The sequence below is a fragment of the Globicephala melas genome, chromosome 1, assembly GCF_963455315.2.
Source record: "Globicephala melas chromosome 1, mGloMel1.2, whole genome shotgun sequence".
Lineage (NCBI taxonomy): Eukaryota > Metazoa > Chordata > Mammalia > Artiodactyla > Delphinidae > Globicephala > Globicephala melas.
In genome coordinates this window covers 156,195,082-156,213,987 of record NC_083314.1, presented here as the reverse complement: position 1 = coordinate 156,213,987, position 18,906 = coordinate 156,195,082, and the positions used below count along the sequence as shown (strand labels likewise).

Here is an 18,906-nt window from a genome sequence, read left to right as displayed (position 1 = left end):
GCCAGTGTGTAAACTTCACATTGAGGGCCCCCCCTCAGTTTCCTGTTTATATCTCTCAGTTGAGTCAAAATGGATTTAAATTCAGGAGACCCTCAAGATATCCATTTCCACTGATTCTTAACATGAAAATGAGTGTTTTTTAAACTACTTCTGAACCTGACAGGCCAGCTCCGTGCACACCAGCATTTAGTGTAACCTACACCTGTACGTTGAACCTACATACTGTCCTGCTTCAGCACGAAGCGTTGAGCTTTACCTTGAAGTTACACCAGATTCTTATGTGCGTGGCAGGTGGGCTCTTACCAAGGGGGAAGGGGGGAGGGAGAGATAAATTGGGAGATTGGAATTGACATGTACACACCACTATATATAAAATAGATATCTAATAAGAACCTACAGTATAGCACAGGGAACTCTACTCAATACTCTGTAATCACCTATATGGGGAAAAAAAATCTAAAAAAGAGTGGATATATGTACATGTATAACTGATTCACTTTGCTGTACAGCAGAAAGTAACACAACATTGTTAAATCAACTATAAAAATTAATTTAAAAAAAAAAAAACTCCCACAATTCTGGAGATGCTAGTACAGCATAATTCCTGTTTCACAGATGAGACTGGGACTCCAGTTAAGCAGCTTACCCAAAGTCACGCCTCTCACATTCAGAGCCACATCCTGTGGTGGTTCTTTCTTACTTGTGATCCCACCTCCGTCTGTGCATAAAAGACACACAATTGGAACCTACCAAGGAGAATTGAAGGAAATGACTACTTTCTCTGTGGTTTTACTTCTTGAATTCAAAACATTTGTAAGACAAACCAATTCTCCTGTTTTCTTTCCCAGGTTTTCCAGAAGGAACTGGGAAAGCGAACGGGAACCGTTCAGGTCCTAAAGCGATCAGGCCGGGAGCTGATTGAGAACAGTCGAGATGACACCACTTGGGTGAAAGGGCAGCTCCAGGAACTGAGCACTCGCTGGGACACCGTGTGTAAACTCTCTGTCTGCAAACAGAGCCGGCTTGAGCAGGCCTTGAAGCAGGTCAGACAGCGCCTGGGGTTGGGCCTGAGCAGAGTCAGTCTAGCCTCTTTATCAGGATTGGTTTCAGCCAGTCTTGTAAGGAACACAAAGTCAAAAATCGATATTCTAAATGTTCAACAAGATTTTAGCCCGCATCCATATAAGAGAAATAATGAATTTAGTTGGTTTTTCAAGTTGCACAGATGAAAGATGACCTTTGTGGGGCTTTGATAGAGCCTTCAAGTGCCTGTGGTACTCCATTGAGTTCAGGCCAGACCGTTCCCTGGCATACCATGTCCAGGACCTTGGCTGCAGAGAGAGGTTCAGTCTCTTGTGCTTGGTTATTTCAGGCAGAAGAGTTTCGGGACACAATTCACATGCTGTTGGAGTGGCTTTCTGAAGCCGAGCAGACACTGCGTTTCCGGGGGGCACTTCCTGATGACACAGAGGCCCTGCGGTCTCTCATCGACACTCATAAGGTAATCCATCCCCCGGGTGCAGGGACCCATGCCACCCACATGGGGAGGGTGGCCACGCCAGCAACGGAAAGCAGCTTTTGCTTAGAAACGTTAGACCTCACGTGAAAAGGAGCAAAGCCAGAATGGTCCCAGCTTACTCATTATCAGGAATGAGAGGGAAACGATTGGTGGGTTTTGTGACCCCTTAAAGACCACTCATCCACTCATTCTTACAAAAGTAGCGCATGCTGGTTGTAAACAAGTCAGACAGCTGGTGTTAATATAGAGGAAAACACGGGCTGCTCTACCTTTATGCCCCCCCTGCACACGCCTTGTGTGACTTTCCTTACGTTACCAGCTCCAGGCCCTGATCTGTGCCCCTAGAACTGCTCACCAAGCTGCAGAATATAATACAGTGTCTGCGGCTTCAGTGTGACTGTGCTAACAAGGTGGGAAATGTTTCCTTTTTTAATTTTGGTGTTTCCCACCGAGAGATTTTAATCATGGTTTTGTCATTGCATTGTGTTGTAGGTATTTTTAAAATGTTGTAGTGTTGGCAACAAAGCAGATTATTTGCCTTTGAAATTTGTAATGTAATGTGCATATATGAAGTTTGGGAAGAGGGGCTTGAGGCACTGGGGTGATTCTGATGGGAAGACAGGGCTGGGAGCTGGTGGAACTCCCAGATGTGTGTCTTCAGGAGCTTCCTCTCTGGTTGTTAGGAAGGACACTTGGTCTCTGAGTCCAGGAGAAAAGCTATGGTCATTCGATTGCCTTCTGTTCTAGTAGTATTCATAATCTTTTTCCTATCTCATCTTGAACAACAACAACAAAAATGTATTGTTTTGTAGCTGTCACTATATGTGTCCAAGACAACACCATTTACACATATGGAAATGAATCCAAGCAGGAATTTATAAAAAGAGAGAGAGATCAGGAAAAGGGTCATGCCTGTGTCTCTCTAGTCCTTATCATCTGTGCAGAGAAAGTCATCTTTGTGAAATCCCTCGCTTCCCCCCACCTCTGAGAACTGGAAAGAAAATGACAGAGATGCCTAAATGCAGGCTTTTAGAGCTCTGTGTCAACAAAGAGTCGAAAAACACACTAAAGTTGTTTACCCCTCTCAGTGTAAACTAACAGCGCTGCTAGACTAGGTTTAAGGTTTTGATTTCAAATCTTGTTTGTTTAGGAATTCATGAAGAAAGTGGAAGAAAAGCGCGTGGATGTTAACACAGCAGTGGCCATGGGAGAAGTCATCCTGGTGGTCTGCCATCCTGATTGCATCACCACCATCAAACACTGGATCACCATCATCCGGGCTCGCTTTGAGGAGGTGAGTTCCTAGTTTTAGAGGAAGACCGCACGTGCCCCGTAAAATGGGTGAACAGCAGTAAAATACTCCAGAGCTTCCCCACCCCCACGTAAGGAATCTTTCACTCACTGTGAATATCTCAACAAGAATCAAGTTATTCGCATTTTAGTAGTGACCGTTTTCTTGATAATGTGCAGAAACCTGGAAGGGTGGTGCTGGTGGTGTGATGTGTTCCTTGATGACGCCCGGTGGACACGTGGTGTGTTCTTCCCTCCTTCCTGAGAATTCTGTGTCTAATACCACGTGCCACATTTGGTTTCAGGGGAGCTGATTTCTTACTCCAGCTCTGTCTCCAGAATAAGAGTGAAGCCTCTTGACTGCTTGGGTGGTCTTTCCCCTAAAAGTCATTGTTAGGCTCACACAAAAAAGGGCTTTGAAAACGAGGGATGTGCTTGGCTGACAGCCGACGGGTTCCCTCCCCCGCAGGTCCTGACGTGGGCCAAGCAGCACCAGCAGCGCCTCGAAGCCGCCCTGTCAGAACTGGTGGCCAACGCCGAGCTCTTGGAAGAACTTCTGGCGTGGATCCAGTGGGCCGAGACCACCCTCATTCAACGGGATCAGGAGCCAATCCCTCAGAACATCGACCGAGTTAAAGCCCTTATCGCTGAGCATCAGGTATCCTCACCACATCGTGTGGTCGCGTGTTTCCTGCATGGCTCATGGAGCCCGTTTCCTTGGCCCTGTGCATCCGTGTTTTAATTGCTGCTGAACATACTCCCGCAGACTTAGCAGCTTAAAACATGCTTACTGTCTCAGAGTTTCCGTGGGGCGGGACTTCGGGCCTGAAGTAGCTGGTTCCCCGTCTAGGGGACCAGGGGACGTCTTACCAGGCTGAAATCAAGGTGTCGGCCAGCACTGCAGTTCCCACCCAGGCTCTTTCAGGTTGTTGGTGTCGTTCATTTCACTGCAGTGTAGGATGGAGGTCTCCCTTTTCTCGCTGGCTGTCAGCTCCTGGAGGCCACCCTCAGGTCTTAGGCACACGGCAGTCTCACAGTATGGCAGCGTCTGTCTTCAAAGCCAGCAGGAGACCCTCCATCCTGCTCTGACAGATCTTATATAATAAAACGTAATCCAGGGCTTCCCTGGTGGCACAGTGGTTGAGAATCCGCCTGCTGACGCAGGGGACACGGGTTTGAGCCCTGGTCCGGGAAGATCCCACATGCTACAGAGCAACTAGGCCTGTGCGCCACAGCTGCTGAGCCTGCGCTCTGGAGTCCGCAAACCACAGCTACTGAAGCTCGTGCGCCTAGAGCCCGTGCTCCGCAACAAGAGAGGCCACCGCAGTGAGAAGCCCACGCACCACAACAAAGAGTAGCCCCCGCTCGCTGCAACTAGAGAAAGCCTGCGCACAGCAACAAAGAGCCTACTCAGCCAGAAATTAATTAATTTTTTTTTAAAAAAAAAAACCATAATCCAGGAGTGGCTGCCCATGCTTTCCACAGGTGTTGCCCACACTTGAGGGGGAGAGTACACAGGACATGTATGTCAGGAGTCTTGGGGCCTGGCTTAGAAATCTGCCTGCCGCATCCTGTTTCTATTGACTTGCCTCTGTGCCAAGGTCCCATTACTTGGGACCTATCCCATTACAACTGGATTCAGAAAGACGTCTTGCATGTACTCAGAGATGGGCCAGACAACACATCAAACTAAACTGAACAGAGGAAAGCTCAGTTAGGAGACAAATTTGGTTTTTAACCATGATAATTTACACCAAATGCAAGCATGGATCTTGCCTAGTTATACTGTGGACATAAGGTCTTTTTAGCATATGTAATTAGCCTGGCCAGTGAGGACTCCCTGTACTTCCCATCAAGTTTACCTACGTTGACCCCTTCTCTCCTGAGTGAGATTATCTTCTTCCATCAGGGCCAGTCCCTCTCCCTTCTGTTATCACCTCTCATTCCTTGTGCCTTTAAGCTCCCCCCTCTTGTGTCCCCCCATCTCTCTGACAACTCTTTATCAGTCTTCTTAGCTGGTTCCTCTTCCTCTATCCACTGGTTAACGTTGTTCCCCAAAGTTCCATTCTTGACCCTCTTCTCATACCTGAGGTTGTATCTGGCCTGACACCTTCATCCAGCACCTGTACACCCAGGGCTTCCACATCTCCTGGCTTGTCTGCAGCATGCAGGAAGCTAGAGGCAGCTCTAAAACTCCATTTCATCCCTGCTTCCTGGCCCTGACCCCACCCCTCCCTTGTGCACCTGCCTCCTCTCTCCTCATCCACCCAGTCACCCAACACAGGAGTGACTCCTTTTTCTTTACCCCTTACATTCAGCCAGTTATCAGGTCTTACCTGTCCTACTTTCAAAATACTTCTTGGCTCCTTCTCTCCTGCCCCGGCTCAGGCCCTCACTGTGTTTTGCCTCAATTACTGCAATGGCTTCCCAACTTGCCTGCCTCCCCCCTTTCCATCCTCCCTCCTACACTGAGGCCAGAATGGTAGCTCTAAAACAGAGATCTGATTGTGTCTCTTCTCTAGATTGGAATCCTTCAGTTGTCCACCCACCCGTAAACACCCCGCCCCCGCGCGCCCCCCCCCACACACACACAGATTGCTCTCAGAATAAAACCCCAGTCCCTTAGCCTGACACAAGGCCTTTCTGGACCCTTCTCCTGCCTGCCTCTCCAGCTGTCCCTCTTGCCTCTCCTCTGATTGTATCCTCAGCCAGTGATCAGCAGGGCTCTGGCTCGCTCCACTGTCAGGCTTCCGTGGGACTGCCCTGCCCCCAGCCTTTGGCTCATTCTTCATCCTGCAGCACACAGCTCAGGCACCAGCCTCCGGGCAGCCTTCCTCCCCACATTGGGCTGTGGGTGCCTGTCCTAGTCCTTCTTTCGGAGCCCTGGGTGCCACTCATTGCTCTGACTGCCTGGTTTCCTCACTCAGCTGTGAGCTCCTGGAAGTCAGAGCCATGTCTTATTCCTTCAGGTCTCCAGAACCTGATGAAGTGCCTCACTCAAGGCCACAATCATGTTTCTTGAAAGGAGTGCAGCCGTGTACGAAGGCATTTGCAGTTGCTCCATCTGTCACAGGCTTGGCCCTTGTTAGTAAGAAGTTGCCTAATCCCATCTTAGTCCAAGAAAACTCTCAACCCTTTTCCTTGTTGTTTGTGTTTAACAGACATTTATGGAGGAGATGACTCGCAAACAGCCTGACGTGGACCGGGTCACCAAGACGTACAAAAGGAAGATCATAGAGCCGGCCCATGCGCCTTTCATGGAGAAGTCCCGCGGTGGCAGCAGTACGTGGCCGCCTGTTGTGCAGGATGCTTCCTTCCTGCTCACTGATGAGTGCTTCCCAAGTGCCCAGCAGAAATTTCTTTTCCATTTTCAAAAACCATATTGGATTTGAACAAAAATCTTTTTTGAAACTCACTTTTCTTACACTGACAAACAATAACTAGACTCCAGTTTTTTGAATTGGTAGAAATTTGGAGTTGGTGAAGCAGATTCTTTTGCAGTGACCTTTCCATGTTTTGGTCATCAGCGCTGACTGTTGCGCTAATTTCATCATAAAATAAATCTGCTCCTGTAGAACCACTGACATTTCCTCAGTTTGCTAAGGTAGGACAGAATTGATTGAAGGTATGAGACAGGTACCTGTTGACTGGGGAAAAGCATCAATAGTTTTTAGGTCAGTGTGCTTCCATGTCTAGGTGTAGCCAGGTCCCGACTTCCTTTTCTCAGTTACTGACCGGACGTCATCATGAAGATCTTCTAGGTCCATACAGACGGCAGCTTCTCTCTGTGAACTGACTAAACCAGCTTTTCTAATCTCATGATGATTTTTCCTTTCAGGAAAGTCTTTGAGTCAGCCCACACCTCCTCCCATGCCAATCCTTTCACAATCTGAAGCAAAAAACCCACGGATCAACCAGCTCTCTGCCCGCTGGCAGCAGGTGTGGCTTTTGGCACTGGAGCGGCAGCGGAAGCTGAACGACGCCTTGGACAGGCTGGAGGAGGTGAGGCCCCGCCAAGCAGCCTTCCCTGGAGGGAGGTGACTTTTATCAAAACACAGCCCTTCTGAGGCCCTCTGAGCATCACCTGTGTGCCTTGACCCACTTATGCAGAAGGAGGAACCGAGCAGTGTAGGCCAGGACTCTGTCCTCCAGGCCCCCTGGGAGAACAGACACATGTGAGGAAACCAACAACAGATAGGCTGTAGCACTGGTGGTGGAAAGCAGGCAGCCAGCCAGGCCAGGAGGGTCCAGCCTGTGACGCGACCCTCCTCGGCACCTGGCCTTGGTTGAGGATCAGGGGCATAACTTTGCAAGGTTACCGCCAAGTGTGGAGCTTCTCACAAAAATGACCATTACTGAGCCTTTTGTGTAGATATAAGCTACCCATTTCTAAAACGAGTAATTTTTTTATCGGCCTGTCATTCTATCAGTATTTTTCTTCAGTAGATTATGAAAAGCCAATCTATTTTGAAGTATTATTAACCAATCTAAAAAATATAGTACTTCACTTCCTAGTTTCTAAAACAAATTTCTAATATCTTTTATATTTTTTTATTTGTGCATATCAAAGCAGCTATGCCCAGAAGTGAGTGTTCTGTGTTTTTTGTTGTTATTTCTGTAGATCCGGTTGAGTTTTAAGCATATTTGGTTTTGGCTTTTTCTTTTTTCCCCATTCCTTCCAACTTTGGAGTTTGAAAGACCAGGGGGAAAACCGCTGCACTGTTTAAGTCATTCTGAGTCTGTGTCACTGACATAGTCCAAGTAGCTCAGCATCATTCTGCCCACTGCATAGACCTGCTGCCATCTACCAGGGCCAAATATTTAAAATGGGAGTCAGAAGGACAGTTCACTCCCTCTGCTGCCATCCCAAAGAAATGTGCTTGGGTGCAGGACTGGATTCTTGATGCTTCCAACCGGAACTCAAACTATCTCAGAAGACCAGTGGGGAGGGGGGCTGAGCCTCGAAGACATAGGCCTCTACGTGATTATAGTTCCTTTCAAAATCACATAAGTGAGGAGTGCTAAGGACGTCTTTTCTGGGATAGAATCCATTCTCTTACATCTAAGGGGATGATCTTTTGAAAAAGTGCCAAGGGAAAGCAAGGCTGGCTCCACCCATTCTTGTTCTGCGTGCTCCGTATTTTCCATGGTGGTCGTTCAGTTACCGTTTCTCTCGCTGCTCCATTTTACCACAGCTTGTGTAAATAATCATGGCTTTAAGTGAAGGAGCCAGAGTGTGCGTTCCCAAAAGATGCAATACACAGATATCATTGTTGGTCCCCCTTGAAAGGCCTGCATGGCTTTGCTGGATGTCTGAAAGTTTTCGTATGCTCTGGGCAGGTTTGAAGGCCAAACAGTAGGTCTTGTTGACACCTCTGATTTCTGTCTAGTTGAAGGAATTTGCCAACTTTGACTTTGATGTTTGGAGGAAAAAGTATATGCGTTGGATGAATCACAAAAAGTCTCGGGTGATGGATTTCTTCCGGCGAATTGACAAGGACCAGGATGGGAAGATAACACGTCAGGAGTTTATCGATGGCATTCTAGCATCCAGTGAGTCCAGTCATAATTCCTTGCACCTACTTTGTAGAAGCAGGCTGTATTCCGGCTAAACAGTCTTTCTCAAGTTAAAGCTGTCGTCTTAGGGAAGAAGTAATGTACCTGCTTACTAAAATTGGTCTATTGTTTTGATGGAGGGAAGAACCTCCATCATTTTGCTAGGAATAAAAAATGCAGGTCTTGTTTGACACATTATGGCAAGCAAAACATATTCGAGGTATAGAAAAGAAGCTAACTTTTGTGAATAACGAGGTTCTAAGTACAGGCAGACCTTGGAGATGTTGCAGGTTTGGTTCTAGACCACCGTAATAGAGCAAATATTGCAGTAGTGTTTCCCAGTGCATATAAAACTGTTGTTTATACTATTCTGTAGTCTGTTAAGTATGTAGTAGTGTTATATCTTAAAAAACGATGTGCATACCTTAATTTAAAAATACTTTATTGCTAAAAAATGCTGACCATTGGCTGAGCCTTCAGCAAGTCATAATCCTTTTGGCAATAGTAACATCAAAAATCATTGATCACAGATCACCATAACAAATATAATAATAATGAAAAAGCTTGAAATATTGCAGGAATTACCAAACTGTGACACAGAGACATGAAGTGAGCAAATGCTGTTGGAAAAATGGTGCCGACAGACTTGCTTGACACAGGGTTGCCACAGACTTTCAATTTGTTTTAAAAGGGGGAGAGAGAATATCTGTGAAGTGCAGTAAAGCGAAGCACAGTAACATGAGATGCGCCTGTAAAATGTTTTTTAAAATAAGTTTTTTACAATATCAGTTTCTCAGATTAAATCAGATTAAATTTTTATTCCTTCCGGTTTTATTGAGATATAAGTAGCATACAGCACTGTGTAAGTTTAAGATGTACAGCATAATGATTTGGTTTACAGACTATGAACTAATTATCACAATAAGTTTAGTGAATATCCATCATCTCATAGGTACAAAATTAAAGAAATAGAAAAAAATGTGTTTTCCTTGTGATGATAACCCTTTGGTTTTACTCTCAACAACTTTCATATGTAACATATAGCAGTGCTAATTAATTATATTTATCATGTCGTACATCACGTCCCTCATGATGTCAGTTTCTGGCATCTGCATAACAGCTTACAAAATGTATGATCGCATTTATTTTCAGCAGAAGGAATAAGGCATCAAGTTGTAAGTGACTTGCCAAGATCACAAAGCACATCTCACAGCTGTGTTACTTCACATGGGTGGCCCAGGAAGGCCTGTCTGGAGGTAATATTGGAGCTGAGACCTAGGTGATGATAAGGTTCCAGCCATGTCAAGATTTCAGGGGAGAGATAGAGGCAGAGCCACAGCAGATCTAAAGTGCTGAGATGGGAATGAAGTTGGCATGTTCTAGGAATGGAAAGGTTAACACGGCTGGAGTGTCATGACCTTAGAGATGGTAAGATGTGAAGTTGGAAAGGTAGGAAACAGCCATTAATGCGGGGCTTTGTTGGCCATCATGAACGGATCAGATCTTATTCTAAAGACAGTGGGCAGCCAGCAGAGGTTTCCATCTGAGAGACAGTATAGTCCAGTTTACGTTTTAATAAGTCACTCTGGCTATTGTAAACATTCACACTCTGGAAAGCAGTTGTCAAGAACCCAAGGCAGTAATCTAAATGTAGAAAAACTTTATCCTATTAATTCCAAATTGTCGCTCTCCTGAAATAATCTATATATCCAACAACAGTGGAGTGGATAAGTAAATTCTGAAGTTTGTTGGTAGGCCTCTGGTTTTAAATTGCATTGGGGAGGGGGGTAGATGAGTCTATAAGCAAAAATGCCAAAAACCTGAGTATGCTCTGCGTAATTATTTTTTGGTGATTTTTATCTTTATAATATTTTATATTTTCTAAGTTTTCTAAAAGGACTGTGTACTGTTTTCCAGAAAAAAATCAAGACAAATTTTTTTTTAAAGAAGTATTTATACAACCACCAACCAACCAAGTAAGCCCTCTTAGTTAACGTTCCAAAATGTGATTAATTTTCTCCAGAGTTCCCTACTACCAAGTTAGAGATGACTGCTGTTGCTGACATTTTTGACCGCGATGGGGATGGCTACATTGATTACTATGAATTCGTGGCCGCTCTCCATCCCAACAAGGATGCTTATCGACCAACAACTGATGCAGATAAAATTGAAGATGAGGTACGGGAAAGAGTTGTATTTGGAGTACATTTTTGACCATAGGTTACTACTGTCCTGAATTTGGTTGGGTGTAATTGCCGTATCAGCCCTTTAGCGTGTCTGTTGGGAGGTGATTATCTGGAGTTCTTTTTGGGGATCCCCTTTTGGATGGTGTTGCCCCAGTGGATGTCCGACTCTTGAGCTGTAGCTCAGTCTCAATGAATTGTTACCTAAGTGAGTCACCTCTGTGTGGTGCTCTGCAGCTTGCAGAGAACCTCTCCAGGGCACCATGTTGCTTAGAACAGACTCATCTCTCAGTCCTGAGATCCTACCTCGGGATGCAGGAGAGCGTCTTCATGTGTAGCATTTAAGGGGTGATACATAAAAGTAATGTTCAAGATGATGTGTACCCACCAAACTTTCTGCCTAATTAAGAACTGTATCACACTGAAAATTGTATCACACCAAAAAGTGTGAATTCATTGGTAGCACATCCTGGGATGGGAGAGGCAGTGGGCCTGGTCTTGGAGAGTGGCTTGGAGCACCCCAGGACTGACTTCCAGGGAATTTGGGCTCCTAGGTTGACATTTAAATCAGCTCATAGTTTGCTTTATTAGTCAGTTAATATTGATGCGTGCGTATTAGCACATTTGAGGAAATTTTGAAGCAGGATGGAAGAATGTGTTGTTGTATCATTACTGGGGAATTTCTTTCATACTCAGCGTCTGAGTATCCCAGTTAGTGAGACTCACAATAGAAGATAAACACATGTGTCAAAAGCCTGAGGTGCCTAAAAAGTGTGTAATGAAGAGCTTCTCTGATGACATATAAAAACCTTTGTTTCTCCGCAGAGGAAGTCTTGCTTTGCCCTTCACACTTTTCTCTTTTTCTGTTGTTCACACCAATAGGTCACAAGACAAGTGGCTCAGTGTAAATGTGCAAAAAGGTTTCAGGTGGAGCAGATTGGAGAGAATAAATACCGGGTAAGAAAGAGAGAACCAGTCCTTTGCGGTGGTCATTCCTGCCGTGTGGCCCTTACAGGTGAAAGCAGCCTGACACACAGCAGATGGCTGATCCCACCTTCCCGTCACCGATGCTTGGAGTACCAAAGCCAGTGGCGACTTGCAATGCGATCAGTCTGTGGCCCTCACCTCTGTAGGTGCCAATTATCAGGTGTCCTGTGAGCTGAGCTTTAGTGCCCCACATAGTTGCATCTGGAAAATAGTGCCGTATGTAGCCAGCAGTAGCTTGTATGGGATCCAACATAGGAGACATTTCAGAGCCCTCTCTTCACTGCCAAACAGGTCTTTGAGGAAATGGAGGCACCTTTATCATAAGATAAGGAAACAATTATCTAATGACTGACCATTGCCCCCAGAGAGCTGGTCATTGTGAGCCCAAGTGGCTCGCAGGCTCAGAAAGGGCTGGAGAAGCTCTGTCCAGGCCCCACAGGACGCTCAGCCTGCTCAGTAGTCTTCCCTGGAAAGCTGTGCCGAGCGAGGCCATAACTGAGTGAACTGTGCTGTGTTTTAGCTTCTTTGGGGACCAGGGTGGGGCACAGAAGGGATCTATGACAGGACCCCTAAAATGTATCCAGCAGTTTGTCAGGGTTCTCTACAGTCCTAAGGAAGATCTAGGATTGTCAGAGAGGATTTAGATGGCCAGATAGCATAGTTACATGCACCCAGTTAGAAACAGGAAAATGAGGTTCCATTAGCACGTCACAACTGTCTTCAAGGTCCAGCAGAGTCACACTGTGCTGCTCTGAGCCAGGGGGTGGAGTGTTGGGTGACTCTGCCTTGGATCCAGCCCAGGGTTTGGAGTTAATAAGGCTCCAAGCAATCTTATAATGGTTTTATTCCTTTTTTTTTAATTACCTGTGAGAGAAATGAGTTAACAAAGAATATGGTCAGTATGTGTTGTTCTGCATGGAGCTGGTAATATGATTACGTGATTTTCATTCCTTAGTGTTAATTTGACAAAACGTTCTTTTCTCTCTCTTTTTTTTTTTTTTCTTCCTTTTCCTCCATCCTTAACTCTTACTGTCTGTAGTTCTTCCTCGGCAATCAGGTACAGTGTGCCTTGCAAATGTTATTTTTGGTGGAAATGGTCTGTGTGGCTAATGCTGCCTGTTCTTTGCTGTGGGGAGAGGACGTAATCTGAAGCATGCCTGGGTCATGTCTGGTAGTCTTACCAAGTGGAGAAACTGATAGCAGGGCTAGTATTGTAAAGCTGTCTCAGAAGCAAAAGGATATAAGTATATATAATTTTCCATTTAAAATTAGATTGGCTGACGACGATATTTTGGTGGGCTGAGTTAAAAGTAGTATGGTTCTGGGGAAGTTAAAGCTATGGTATCAATCCATCCCACTTCTAAAAAAGAGCCCAGTCTTGTCAGAATACCAGACAGCACAGTTCTGATTTACACCCAAGTCTTTTGACCGTTAACACAAATTTTATAATGCACACTAAGTCAGAAAAGTCTTAGGGTATTTAAGATACTGTGTTTAAATACCTTACTAAAATTTTAGTTACCTGTGCTTACGTTACATTTTATAATCATAAGGGATGTGAGAAGGAGTGTGGAACTCATACTTGGCTTGTAGCCTGACGTTTGCCGATTATGGCCAGCCAGCATAATCTAATGGGATCAAATTAGACTTGCAAAGATTGAATGCTTTTGACTCCACTTGGTAACTCTAACCTTTTAGATCTCTTTGAGGGCTCTGGGGTCCTATGTCTTAAAGTGGAAGGAAGTTGCATGGGTAAAATTCGTCTTGTGATATGAAATCAGAAACACTAATAGTTGATTTGAAGCCTTCACTCAAAGTTCCAGGCACTGCTTTAACCACCAACTACAGTAACATTCTGGGCCAGTGGGAAGAACGAAGGATGGAAAGAAACTAAAGACAAGAACAGTCAAACTGGCTTTAAATAAGTCATTGCGTAAGAGTGCCAAGTAGTACCTAAAGGTTGTACCTGTTTGCTAATGACTGCATGTGGGTACCAGGGGCCCCTTTGAAGTGGCACCGATGTCCTCCTCTACTCCACTGACCAGCAGAGGGTCAGAGGGTTAGTTCCAATGTTTGGAACAGAATTATGAAGTTTCACTTTATACACGAGGCACCTGAGGCCTTAAGGACCACTGTGCCAACAGTCACACAGCAAATGTTAGAGCAGTGACGCAGAGAAGGAAGCAGAGCTTACTGTTGTTGCCTCTAAGACTGTTAGAGGAGGTTTTTGCCTCACTGGCAACCCCTCTCTGCCAGATTCCTGCAGGTCCCTGTTTTTAGAGCTGCTATAACTCCTTCCACATTCATCTCTCTGGCCTCCCCCAGACACTTTGGCCCCCGGCTTGGGTCAAACCTCCTTTTCCCTATAGCTCAGTAAAAGCAAGTTAGAATCTTTCAGAGAGAGCTTTAGTAAGAAATTAAGGGGGAAACAAGAATGAAATCAGTGGAGTTAATTCTAAAGGTTGACAAATAAATTACAGGGCACAGTAGTGTAAGAATAAAGTACAGCTTGGGGTTCCTTCCTGATTCCCTCTGGAGGACACATTGGCCCTTATTTCCTTCTTCCCCTCTCTTATCCAGAGAGGACCCCAAACAGTGACTCGGGCTGGCACTGCCCTTGGGTCTGGTGGAATCCTCAGTTCCTCCCAAGGGGCCTCCCCGTTCCCACGCATGGGGCCAGTGTCTGAGGGCAGCTTCCTTCCCGGGACAGGACCTTTATTCCCTCATGTTTCTGGGTCCCGACTTCAGTGCTCTTTACACTACACCATGCTGTGGCTGCAGTCACTTTGTATGAAAACCTAAAACCTGCATGAGATGAAAGATGTAGGACCATTTTTATTTTCAAAGAAAAGGGCTTGGGTGGGGGATGATATTTTTTTCAATCACCTTGCCTGTATAAACAGTGAGCTTGAATCAGTGCAAAGTAATACAGAGAATTACCACAGAAATATTAATTTTGAGGGGGGTTGGTTACGGGTCCTTAACCAACATCCTTAAACATCCTTTCTGGCATTTTTAATTTTTGTGCCTTCTTTCAAAGTTATGGTTCTCCTCTACAACTTTGAAAATCCTAATTAAGTGATTAAATTACCCCCCTCAACATTCTCCTTAAATTAAACAATTTTAGGAATTCCATTTCTCCAACCATATGTTTGATTTTTGTTTTGAGATCTCAGCATGATTCTCTTTTGTTACCTCTTAACTTTTATTTTGGGAAGAGGATAATTTATGCAGTGGGAAACTCCAGATGTTGATAGGGCTGGGAAGTAGGAATATTTGGCAAGAAAAAAAGGAAAAATAAATATCAGAAAATCATGCTTGTTTTAACATCCCAAAATGATTGTTGAAAACTACTTACAATCAGCATGGTAGATATAAATTTTAATTTCTTCAACTAAATTTTAGTATAAACACTAATCATTTGTTCAGCTGAAGAAAATTTTCTGCTGGTGACAACACAATTAGAGAATACTTAGGGGTTTATTTCTGAAAATGATGTGGAAAATCAAATTTCTTTCTAAGCTTGTAATAATGGTGATGCTTTGCAAGGTTTTCCTTGAGATTTGAAATATGATTTGCTGTTCTCCATTTAACTTTTGAGCACACGGTATTCAGAAGCTGACATCCACCTTAGAGCTACCTTTTCTTTTATGGAAACAAGCTAGCTTAACAAAGAATTGTATCATTGGATTTAAATTTGGGCAGAATCTTTAAAGGAATCAAAGGGAGCTAATGCCTTGTCTGTCCTCCTTCCTCCCCTCTGGAGCAGGGTCGCAACCATCAACAGTTAACTTTATCCGAACAGAAAGTACGTCAAAATAATGACCTTTAGCTTTTCCATATTTTAAGTTTTTTGGGAAAAATGCAAAATAGTGAGAAGTAAAATTGCCCCCAAACTGTGAAATTGTCATTCTATCTGAATACAGTCTGCTTAGGGAAGAAAGTCTAGCCCTGCTCTCGGGCGCCTTCGCTCACCGTTTCCCCTTGGCCCTGCAGTTTGGGGACTCCCAGCAGCTGCGGCTGGTCCGCATCCTGCGCAGCACAGTGATGGTCCGCGTTGGGGGAGGATGGATGGCCCTGGATGAATTCCTAGTGAAAAATGACCCCTGCCGAGGTAAGAAGCCGTTCTGAGCTCGTGTTATTTGTTAGCTACGCCCTCGCCGCTGATCTTTCATGATTCCACAGGGAGTTGGTGGTGGGGTCTGTTTGTTGATTCTGTTGTTAAGCTGCCAGGTGTCATCCCACTAGCACAGATTGGGACTCGGGTGCAGGGCAGACCAGGGAGAGAGAGCAGGAGGGTTTGATGCTGTCAGGGGAGACGGGTTTCCAGGGACACACTAACGAGAATTGGGAATTTATTGATGTCATCAAATGTTTCTGTGTGAGGGGTTAAATTAACCCCAGCCTAGAAAGAAGCCCTGTCGGTTCCCTGTTAGTGCTGCAGATGGCTTTGCCTGTAATTCCCGTGTCTGAAACTCAGAGAGGGTATCGGGCCCCTCCTAGGCAGGGGAGGGCTGGGAGCTCCCTTAACCAGGGAGGGGAATAGAGAACACCTAGCAGTGAGCCTGGGCACTGCATTGTGAGGCATATGGTCACCTAAGTAAGTCCATGGGGTCTCAGTCTGCTTCAACCTAAAAAGGCCCAGAGGCCAAAGAGAATGGTCTACTCTTTTAGCCCAAAGGCCAAAGATAACAGTCAACTCAATGTGAGTGATGGCATCTGCAGCTAGAGGCGTGTGAGGGCCGCAGCAAGCGGGGGATGATCAGATTCCAGTTGCTACATCCCATTCAACTGCTCCTTTCCTTTCTCCTGTTAGCCAAGCTGCATGTGGGTACACAGGAGGCTCCCCCACTGTCTGCCAGTTTGTCTTTCTTGACCAGTTTCTGTGTTTCCTGCTCTGTTTCTTTGTGTTTATATATTTTTTATTCTAGTTCACCATCCTGGGAGTAAAATAAAGCGCTCTGATTCCAGCTCTTCGATTTCCAGTCAGTCTCCCATAGGTTGGCTTTTAAGCTTTGTCCCTCTTACCCACATCCCAGCCCGTTGAGAATGGCTTTGCTTTTTAAACTGTAGCGTCTCTTGGCTCTGTGGTATCTGCTGCCTTTATGAATGCTTTGAAATAGCCAAACCATAGCTTTTCTAACTATTATAAGTTGACAAAACAAAATATGCCTGTTGAGACAGTACCCGTGGAATTTGTTCTGAGTTTCTGTTTATTTAACAAATACTTATAGCTTTATATACCACACACTGTTTATTATAAGACCTTACAAATAATAATAACACATTTACAGCTCTAGGAGGTGTAGCTACTATTATTATCTCCATTTTATAGAATAGGAAATTGAAGCATAGGAAAGGTACATAACTTGCCCGAGGAGAGGCGGCTAATGGCGGAGACAGGATTCACATCCAACACCGTCTGGCTCCTGACCTCCATGCTGTGTCTCAGATGCTAACATACCCACCACCACCCTTTTTTTTTTTTTTTTAAATTTTATTTATTTATTTATGGCTGTGTTGGCTCTTCGTTTCCGTGCGAGGGCTTTCTCTAGTTGCGGCAAGTGGGGGCCACTCCTCATCGCGGTGCGCGGGCCTCTCACTATCGCGGCCTCTCCCGTTGCGGAGCACAGGCTCCAGACGCGCAGGCTCAGTAATTGTGGCTCACGGGGCTAGTTGCTCCGCGGCATGTGGGATCTTCCCAGACCAGGGCTCGAACCCGTGTCCCCTGCATTGGCAGGCAGATTCCCAACCACTGCGCCACCAGGGAAGCCCCACCACCCTTTTTTACATGTGTTTTACTGGTTCCAACTACGTAATTAAGTTAGTAAGGCTTACTTATAAGCTGAGCAGAAATGTTTACAATACTGTTATGTCACTTCTTTGGAAGTGATTTATAGTCAGAATCTGAAGCATTTGAAGCTAAAGGTTCTCACATGAATTCAGATACGCTTATGAATTAGTTCCTCTTAACTCATTCTGCATTTACTCCAATAAACCAGAGTAATAATAGAGTAATAATTTTCATTAGGATTTCCTTTTTATAAAGTAGTTAGTCTTAAAAACACCTATTCTGATAAAAACTAGAGCGGGTTTAAATTAGTTTTAGAACTTAATTATATTGCAAACCAATTTCTTTGATATAAAAGTACCCTCTGATTGTTTTAAATGAGGAGCTATATATATATATCTCTCTTTTTAACCTTAACTCAGTAAAACAACATTATTCCTTTCCAAGTCTATTAATAAGGTTTTATTTTTCATGCTGTGTGTGATTGAACTAAACAAAAGAGATACTGCATGTGACATTTTGGAATCTTTGACTGCCTGTTTGCTGCCTGCTGTACTTGCTCTCTTTACGATAACATTGTGCTGCTGGCCAAGGAGAACACTGCTTGCTTTTTCCTTATCTTGTTAGCTAGACATTGGAACCCCAAGGAGATTTGGGAGGGCCATCTAGGAGCTATTTTCTATGGAACATAGTAGCCTTTTTCAGCATCCCTTGGAGCAAACAAGGTAAGGCTTTCCCCTGTGCCTTTCCAGGAATGCCCTCATCCCAATTCCATTGACTACAGGGTCAAGAACTCCCAGCAGTCTTAGATATCATACTCCTTAGATATCATAATCCCTCATAATACTAGTGAGGGACAGGATGAGCTACATCTAAGCAAATAAAAAATTGTGCTACGAGGGGAACACTTAAAGGCCCAGGTGGATGTAATACATGACTTAGAAGGGCATGAACATCACAAAGAGAAAAGTTCCTTGAAGCTACCTAGGGTTCTGTGAGGATTACTGTGGCTTACAGAAGCACCACTTGGGGTGGATTTTTTTTTATTCATTTGGGTTGCATTTCCTTGGCTCTCTGCACCATAGTGAATGTTATTCTGAGGACAGTACCAAATGTACGACGGGGTTATAATACCAGTGTTGCACAATCGTGTTATCTGCCTTTACACAGTTGTTTAAGAAGATGAAAGTTGTCTCAGACTGCACGTTGCTTTAGCCAAGTGTAAAAGGTAAAAGTATTCAACTAGGTAGGTTCCTGGTACTGCCAGGATTGGGGATTTCACTTTCTGAACTGAGCCACGGCAAAGGAAATCACGATGTTTGGATGGAGGTAAAACAACGTCCCTGCCTAGTGAATCGGCGCACATTACCCGAGGGTTCCGGGAATGTTTCTGAGCATTAGGCAGATTAATTCCCCAAATTTTACTGAAAATCTAGAAAAACTTTATGAAGATTTAAAAGACACAATTTGGCTTAGAACTGATTTTTTTTATTATTATGGTAAAATACACATAACATAAAAACTTACCATCCTGACCATTTTTAAGTGTACAGGTCAGTAGCATTACGTACATTCACACT

General features: G+C 44.6%; 1 protein-coding gene across 2 annotated transcripts in view; it reads left to right on the top strand.

The window, feature by feature from the left end:
- MACF1 (microtubule actin crosslinking factor 1) overlaps positions 1 to 18,906 on the top strand; it is a 239,454-nt gene that overhangs the window by 211,413 nt on the left and 9,135 nt on the right. Inside the window, exons 86-97 of one of the 2 annotated variants that reach the window (XM_060307542.1) lie at positions 849 to 1,043; positions 1,373 to 1,501; positions 2,670 to 2,813; positions 3,279 to 3,467; positions 5,971 to 6,091; positions 6,648 to 6,811; positions 8,200 to 8,362; positions 10,389 to 10,543; positions 11,431 to 11,505; positions 12,575 to 12,592; positions 15,532 to 15,649; positions 16,467 to 16,535. In XM_060307542.1, coding sequence (XP_060163525.1) covers positions 849 to 1,043; positions 1,373 to 1,501; positions 2,670 to 2,813; positions 3,279 to 3,467; positions 5,971 to 6,091; positions 6,648 to 6,811; positions 8,200 to 8,362; positions 10,389 to 10,543; positions 11,431 to 11,505; positions 12,575 to 12,592; positions 15,532 to 15,649; positions 16,467 to 16,535 — 1,540 coding nt within the window. The remainder of the gene's footprint in view (positions 1 to 848; positions 1,044 to 1,372; positions 1,502 to 2,669; positions 2,814 to 3,278; positions 3,468 to 5,970; positions 6,092 to 6,647; positions 6,812 to 8,199; positions 8,363 to 10,388; positions 10,544 to 11,430; positions 11,506 to 12,574; positions 12,593 to 15,531; positions 15,650 to 16,466; positions 16,536 to 18,906) is intronic. The other variant, XM_070045508.1, reaches the window with a different exon arrangement.